Below are 8,635 nucleotides of genomic sequence, written 5' to 3' on the forward strand. Positions count from 1 at the left end.
AGCCTTGCCGTCCAAGAGTTTATACTGGGTTTTATTACGTAGGCATGATTGATGAAATCGTCATCCACTAGTGATTGAACTCCCATCCCCAGCGCTCCCCCCTCCCCAACAGTCAGGGGCCAGCCGTTCCACTCTCTAAACACCAGGTTGGTTTTTCTGGTGACCAGCCCCCTTCCTGGAGCTATCCAGCACCCTCCCTTGGTTCATTAGCATAAACTCAGGTATGGTCCCCCAAAGACACTCCTGTCGCGCAGGAAATTCCAAGGGTTTTTAATGGTCTGCGCCAAGAACCAGGGGCAAAGACCAGATTTTTATTATTATTATTTTATTTTTCTTATTGTTGTTACTATATTTATATTGTTATTATTATTATTAGACAACGATCTTACGAACAAACGAAGACAACCTGGGACCAGTGTTATGGGTACAATACCCATAAAATCTCCCCAAGCACACTCACCACCCCCTAAACAGCCCAGTGTTAACTTCCTCAGACTCAGTGGTGAATACCACTAGCTTAGGGCATCACTCGTATGGGGGGAGTTTAGTCCAGAGATTGAGAGAAATGTCTCCCCTTTGGTCAAGTCCCAAATTAACCGGTTGGTTCTTTTGCTAAGGCCCTGAGGGAAAGCTGTGCCCGCCCATTTGACAAATATTTATTGGGGCCCCACTGTCTGCTGGATCCTCTTGTAGATGCTGGGGAAACAGCAGTGAACAAAACAAATAAAAATAACACTTCCTGACCACGTGGAACTTACATTGCAATAGAGAGACAGAAAAACAAAATTTAAAAAGCTACTTGCAGTCAGAGGGTTGCAATTCTCCAAAAGGAATTTTGACAAGAAACTTGAGGGGCACTCAGTAGGACAAAGTGGTCTCTGTAGAGCCCTGGTGTGGCCAAAGTCCAGCCTCAGAATAACCCAGTTGTTTTTCTCAGACAAACTCCCCGCTTCCACTTCTTTCTGCCCGTCATGTCTACTGTTCAATCACAAACTTTCGAGTCCCTTTTGAAGATCTAATTAGCTTTATTGAACGATTTGTGCGTTGAGCAGCATCCCATCTAGCAAGTATAAAGGAGCTCCAAAGGGCTGCAGAAAGAGAAATGCTTTTAAAGGCCGAACGAGGAAGTCAGACCAAAAATAGGATTATTTTCAGGTGAGGTCACCTCCCTTTGAGGGACAAAAGGATCTTATTCTGTTAGGTGGATTACCTCATGGTGCTGAGTTGGAAATTCCAGAATGACCAGTGAAGATTACAGTTTGGTGATGTGGGCCAGGCATAAAATGACTCCTTTTTGGGCCTTGAGTTTTCTTTTTAACCGTATTAACAGGTGGCTGTTGAGCCTTTGAGATATGGCCAGTATGAATGAGAAACGGGTTTTTTTTCGATTTTGATGATTTAAATTTAAGTAGTCACATATGGCTGATGGCTACTGTATCGCATGGGGCAGTCATAAAACATCATTATAAACTGGAAGAAATTTCACTTTTAAAAATAAATCTGCCATTTTCATCATTTAAGAATATGTATGCTTGGATTCCTTTCACTCTTTTGTCTGTAACAATAGTTTTCCCATGTTTGTTGTTCTCTGATATCTTATTCCACTTACCTGTGATAATTTATTGAATTTATTTTGAAATAAAGTCATTTCATTTTTCATCAACAGAGTCATCAGAATCCGCCAAAATAGGAGGAATAATTATTATGTTTTTAATAGCAGCTGTCTTCATAAGCACCATATTAATACTGAAACGGGTTGGTTATATATGCTTAAGAAATGATTTCCCCAAAGTTTTGGTATGTAGTCTTTTTTTTTAATTTCTATCTTTATTTTATAACTTAAGAATTTTTATTATATTCTTAACTATTTTCACAGAAGGAAAAAAAAAACGTTTTCTAAAAACACTAAGATGTATTATCACTCTGGGTGACTTTTCCATCCCTATAAATATATATTTACATTTGATGCTTTCTGTTTACAGAAACACTTGGCCCACGTGTTACTTTTAATGGTCACATAGTATCCCATTGTTATTAATGTCTTATTTTCCCCTTAATCATTTGCCAGCTGTAGGCCATCCGAATTGACTTCTTTTTCCTTTCTTTTCCTTCCTTTTTATTCTTTGGCCTTTATGAAAAATGCGGTATGTTTCATTAACATTTTATAAAGATTTTCTTTCAATTTGGATTACTTCAGCGGAACATATACACAAGGTGGATTTATCTTTTTTTTTTTAATTTTCTTTTAACGTTTATTTATTATTGAGAGACAGAAAGAGATAGAGCATGAGCATGGGGGGCGCGGGGGGGCGGGAGCAGAGAGAGGAGGAGACAGAGAATCTGAAGGAGGCTCCAGGCTCTGAGCTGTTAGCACAGAGCCCGACGCAGGGCTCGAACTCACAAACCCAGCGATATCATGACCTGAGCCGAAGTCAGACGCTCAACCGACTGAGCCACCCAGGCACCCCTGGATTTATCTTATAAAAAGATAAAAGAATTAATCTGCCCCTCATTTGTCATTTTCTCCATCCCATTGCTGTCTTCCTATATTCATTTTATCAGTTTCCATTCAGAGGTATCTTATTTTTCTCTAAACTCATTTCATCTTTTTCTTCTCATTTTTATAAACAACTGCACATTTAAATATTCCTCCCCAGTTGATAAAATTGTACTATTCTTTTTCTTTGTGTTTTTACTCCTTCGGGTTGGGTTTGGGGGCTGTTTAGGGGGTGGTGAGTGTGCTTGGGGAGATTTTAATTACAATGGGTATTTGAACCCAGCCTGCATTTGGCCCCGCCTTAGACGCCTTAGACGTAGAGGACTCTGTATTGGGTTTCATCCACACTGTGATCCCTGCCTTTCAAGTACAGACAGTTTTGATCCTTCAGTGTAAACGTATCTTTCAGTCTTTTATGTTAGCCGTCAGTTGCGGCCTTATCGCTGCCTTAATCCACTTCTTCCTGTCTGCCAAGTATTTATTCCTTTGGCCTTGAGGTCTTAGACAAATCCTACCCCGATATGTCTCACTGTAGCCTTGAGATATAAAGGTCCTTATGACCACACCTACTCCCTTCTAGATAAATTCTCTGCCTGACTTACCTAAAATGGTTACTAATCCCCCCGCCAGGTCTCCCTGGGGTTCCTCCCATCCCTAAGGCGCGTCCAAATTATACACCAATTATAAATACGCCTGTTATTGTGTTGACCCCAAGTACTGAGAGGACGTGTTGTTATTGTGTCTTTCTCATACTTCTTCATGAAAAATTGTTGCTCTGTGTTTAAGTAAAAACTCTAGGAATGGCAAAGCAGAACACTCTAGGCCTCGTGTATTTGTGTGTATATGTGTTTCATCAAGAACAGATGTTAAAGTTTTCTTTTTCTTTTTTTTTTTTTTTTGCATTTAACAAATATTTACCGAGTACCTACCATGTGTTTACATGTTCTAGGTGCTGGGGATATAGAAAAGAACAAAACAAACAAAAACTTCCTAGATCTTAAAGTCTGAGGACTAAGGGTAGGGACTGTGACAATTTATAGATGATATAACTGGCAAAGTAAAAAATTCACACGAATCTAGAGATAAATGATTAGGATTAATAAGTTTAGTGACGTTGGTACATACAAAATAATCAATATAAAAAATGCTTGCGTTTTTATACACTAGCAATAATCAGAAAACAAACATGAAGCTGCTTTTCAACCTCCAAGAAATTAAGTAGGTACACAATTCGTAGTATAAAGCCCTGTGAATTTTCGCAAACTCAATGCACCCATGTAATTCATGCCTAAATCAAGAAAGAGAATACATAATCAGCCTCTCCAGAAGTCTCTCTCCTGCCACCTTCGAGTAACTAACCCCCACCGAGGATAACCACTTTCCTGATTACTAACAGCATAGATTAGTTTTATCTGGTTTTGAACTTGAAATCGTACAGTTAAGTGGAATCATATAGTTGATTTTAAATACCATTGCAATAGTAATAAAAAAATATTTTTTAAACATTAAAGAATGAATCTAATAGAGGATGTTACAGGTCGTTTATGGAGAAAATGGCTTCTTGAGAGACATTAACAAAGATTTGGTCAAATAGGGAGCCCAGAAACAGACCCACACGTATGGAAACATGTTTAATGATGAGTAGCTATTGCCATGGGGACAGGATTGGCTGGGTCAATAAGTGTATCTATATGGGAGAAAATGCAGTTGGAACTTTACCTCACGCCCCACACAAATACCAGTTCCAGTATATTAAAGGTTGTCCTATGAAAGGCACTGTAGGAGATTCTATGTGACCTTGGGGTAAGGAAGATTCTCTCAGACGCAAAAAGCAGACACCATAAAGGCTCGACATCCATACATTTTCTTACGTTAAAACTAAGAATTTCTTGTCATCGAATGTCCTCACAAAGAGAGTAAAATGGTGAACCACGGGCTAGGGGAAAACACATGTGACATAAATAATCGGCAAACAATTAGCATCCAGGTGATCTGAAGCGCCCCTAGGAATCCTGTGGGAAAAAAGACGAACAACCCAACAGAAAAATTGTCCCTACGCCTGGCTTGGGTAGAGTAGGGGAAGAGCAGGTTTGCCCAAGTGGGCAGCCCAAGTAGGCCTTAGGAAAATAGGAAGATGGTGCTGATGACGATTCCAGGTCTCTGAAAGGAGTCTCCTGACCACCTCCTCGTTCGCCCCACCGTAGTTAACCTAGAGACAGACCCACCGACGGGGCAAGACTCAGCCTTGTTCTCCTGTGTTCTCCCCAGCTCTCTGCTCGGCTGGTGTCCTGGTGGTGCTTTCTTCCGAGAGCTGGAATAGAGTGAGCTCCAGTCTTGCCATTCCTCTAACCCTCCCAACTCTTTTAGGATCCCCTCTTCATCCTGAAGATCCTCCAGTCCAGGGGCTGTGACCCGGATACAATGGGCTCTCCAGAGTCTCTCCTCACCCACGGTTCCCTGACACGCCCTAGGAGAATCTCAGTGGACAGATTTAGATGGCAATCCAGAATCTAAGTGGCCGGAGTCCCCTGAGCAGCAGGAAGCGATGAGGGGAGCCCCGCGGGAAGGAGTGGAGGCCAGAACATAGCCTCCGCCGCTCAGTGTTCGTGCCCCCTGGGCACGTTTCTTAACCTCTCTGCCTCATTTTTGTCATCTGTGAAGTGGGGATAAGAATAGTAAGCCTGCTTCGGGGCAGGGCCGTGAGGGTAAAACGAATGATGACACGAGTGAGGCACAGAGACCAGTGCCCGGCAGGTGGGAAACACTGTGTAACTGTTAGCCGTTGTTGTTGTTGCCGTTGGCCTCACTGTCCTCATCCTCATCACTGAACAGTTCATCTCACTGAGTTTTATTATGTCAAAAAATAAAGAGCAAACACTCAGAATTGATTCTCTCTCTCTCTCTTTTGTTTTTAAGAATTTTAATAACTTGTCATCCTGGGTCTTTCTCGAGAGGCCACCCTTGGAAACAGTGGCTTTCGTGGAGGTGATTCACGTTAACAGGAAGAAGAAAGTGTGGGATTATAGTTACGACGATGACAGCGACAGCAATGATGAGGTGGCCCCTCCAATAAGCGGAGGTGGTTATACTATGCACGGGCTAACGGGCAGGCTTCTGGGTCCGGCCTCCGCCTCCTCGGCCACCTTGGAAGACTGCAACCAGCCGGACGCCGAGGAACCGGATCAATCCGAACCTGAGGCTGACGCCGAGCCCCTGATGGCAGCATGGCCCAGCCCCGGGCAGCCGGAATGCTGCAAGAGTGGGGCCTACAAGGAGAGAGGGAGGCTGCCACAGGACCCCGTCTCCGAGGATGATGACAGCGCCACCGAGGAGTCTGGGGACAAAATTACCTTCAATGTAAATTTAAACTCTGTGTTTGTGAGGATCCCCGATGACGACTCAGAAGTACCCCCGACGTCACCATCTTTTCTAGAAGAGACAGCCAACCTAGAGGATTCAGATGAAACAGAAATAAGCTTTCTGGCAGCCAGTGGGGAAGGAACACAGCCACCCTTCGCCAGCCCCTCTGCAGAGTGCCCGTGGCCTGAAGACGCTCTTTCTGACAAGAGTGACAGTTCCGAGGCAGATGCGGACATCAGGGATGGTTATATAATGAGATGACTCCCAAGGATAGTTAATTAACAAGGACCGATGAGGTTCTCCCTCCGCGTACGGTCACCAGCCCCTCCGGGGCCTGCCAGCGATGTCGGAGGGAAGGTGCTGGAGACCGCGGTCTGCTGGGTGATTCCTGGTGACGTCATCTATGCAGATTCCCAGGACGGCCACATGGGACCCTCCTATCCTGCAGTGTATTGTTTACATGTCCCAAGGGATGCACTTTGAAGGGAAAGTGTCCTGTCCATTTCCTTCCCCGCATTTATAATGGTTCTGCATCCTGTCTCCCAGAGTAAGGAGCAGGGTCCCCTGCATCTTTCCTGGGTGGTCCAAGACCCTGCAAGTTAATGAAATTAGCCAGGGTGGGAGTGGAGAGTGAAAAGGAAGACACTCAGCAGGGTTCCTAGCAGGTACAGTCAGCAGTGGTGGGTCCAGCAGGCTTAAGGAAGGGGCCAGGAGGGAAAAAGCAGGAAGGGAAGGCCACCAGAAGGAAAGAAAGGGGACCCACAAAGAAACAGAAGCACAGGTTCCGAGTTGGAAGTGCGGAAAGTGGAGCCCAGTCTTGGGCTCCTCCCCGATGTCACATTCTGTCACCTACACGCAGAATTCAGCTCTCCTCAATTTGAATGAGGAGGACACATTCGCACACAGAAATAACTCTAGTGTCAGGCAGGTGACTACTAGGAAATATCTGCTTGAGGGAGAGGGATAGAATCTCAGTGCCAAATTTTAAGATTAAAAAAAAAAAAGCGAGAGAACAAATGCAAAATCGTTTCAAGGTCTTCAGAGGAAATAAGGTATGAAATAAAATTCCTGGAGGTCCTACTTAGCAATTTAAGAAGAGCTGTGTGCACGGATTCCAACTGTCCTATGTGTGACCACAGTTCCTGTGGAAGGAGGTGGGGGGGGGGCAGGGGAAGAGAAGTTCTAGAACATCATGTAGCAAACAGTACAAGAACTAGGACTCAGAGGTCTGACTCTGCTATTTCACTGTGTGACCCCAGGTACTTTGCTGAGCCTCTCTGAGCCTCAGTTTCTTCATTTAGGAAATAAGGGGATTGGACTAGGTAATCTCCAAGATCCTGTGGTGCTAGGAGAAATAGAAAATACACAAGAATTGGGGCACCTGGGGTGGCTCAGTCAGTTGGGCATCCGACTTCAGCTCAGGTCATGATCTCCCGGTTCGTGGGTTTGAGCTCCACATCGGGCTCTGTGCTGACAGCTCAGAGCCTGGAGCCTGCTTCAGATTCTGTGTCTCCCTCTCTCTTCTCCCTCCCTGCCCCCCCTCTCAAAAATAAACATTTTTTAGAAATTAGAAAATACGCAGGAATTGAAGACTCCGGTGAAGGTTCTGCAACCCTGAGAGGCCCCCAAGGTGAATAAATTGTGCGGGGCCTCCTATCCCACTCCCCTCACCCCAAGAGCAGGCTTCTCAGATCTGCTAGGTCCATCCAAAAGGGGGAAAACAACAACTATGAGTCCTAGTTCAAGGACTTTGAAGAGATTATTTTTGTAACTGCTCAAAAGTAACTCAGAGGGGAGCCTGGTCAGTTAAGCATCCAACTCTTGATTTCGGTTCAGGTCATGATCTCATGTTTTAAGGGATAGAGCCTGGTGTCTGGTTCCATTGCTGGCCAGGGAGCCTCCTTAGGATTCTCTCTCTCTTCCTTCTCTCTGCCCCTCCCCTCCTCTCATGCGTGCTCGCCCTCTCTCTCTCTCTCTCTCTCTCTCTCTCTCTCCCTTTCTCAAAAACAAAAGTAATTCAAAGGAGAGGGATGTGAGAGGGGAAGGGGTTATTTAATAACCTAATGAAATCACCTAGGAAAGGAACTTTATGATGGAAAGTGCCCATTTCTCCGTCCTCTTAAAGCAACTATCATATTTTGAAAGATTTCCAGAGTGATCTTTTGGGATAAACTTTTTATGGCTGTGTTTATGTATGTGTGTGTGCTTCAGTTTTGTATAATTGTCATAAGTTGGTGAAGGATAATAAATACTTTTTAATAAAACTGGGTAGTGCCTTCGGAGTTATTTCTCATTAGAGGGGGTAAATACACAGATGATTTGTGGCTCTGCCGGCATCTCTAGGGTTGCACGGAAGTCCCTCTGTGTGCGGTGGCCTGTAGGGACCAAGGGAACATTCCTCGCTCCTTGCTGTGCTCATGGTGGAGCATTCTAGGGTCAGACGTCAAGCAGTGCCTTACATCACCACGTACTTTATACCCTGCTCTGAACTTTCCAACCTCACCACTGCCCAAGCCTTGAAAGAGGAAATTAAACGTTTCTCAGCAATCTCGTGAGAGAAACCAGTTTTTGCCCAATAAATAACTTGGTTCTCTGTCGTTTACCCCTAGGTGGGAGGGGGTGACGTAAACTCTTTTAAACCGTCTTTGCTAATAGAGCGCCTTAAAATCAGCTTACTTTCAGGGAAAGGGGGTTCTAGAGAAACCCTGGAGGCAGTTTTCACTGGAGAAAACTTGGGGGGATACGGAATGGTGTCAAGAAAACCCACCACCACCCATG

The 8,635-nt window shown here is 44.5% G+C and overlaps 1 protein-coding gene across 5 annotated transcripts in view; it reads left to right on the top strand.

Annotated features, from left to right (window-relative positions):
• IFNAR2 (interferon alpha and beta receptor subunit 2) overlaps positions 1 to 6,800 on the top strand; it is a 29,743-nt gene extending 22,943 nt beyond the window's left edge. For all 5 annotated transcript variants that reach the window (XM_047098598.1, XM_047098597.1, XM_047098600.1 and 2 more), the window contains 2 exons: positions 1,667 to 1,797; positions 5,414 to 6,800. In XM_047098598.1, the coding sequence (XP_046954554.1) occupies positions 1,667 to 1,797; positions 5,414 to 6,118 (836 nt within the window). In that variant the 3' untranslated portion in view covers positions 6,119 to 6,800. The remainder of the gene's footprint in view (positions 1 to 1,666; positions 1,798 to 5,413) is intronic.
• Positions 6,801 to 8,635: the final 1,835 nt, after the last annotated feature.

The sequence above is a fragment of the Lynx rufus genome, unplaced genomic scaffold, assembly GCF_022079265.1.
Source record: "Lynx rufus isolate CCGP_SWC_20201006 ecotype Redwood Valley unplaced genomic scaffold, mLynRuf1.p SCAF_5, whole genome shotgun sequence".
In the NCBI taxonomy this organism is placed as follows: Eukaryota; Metazoa; Chordata; class Mammalia; order Carnivora; family Felidae; genus Lynx; species Lynx rufus.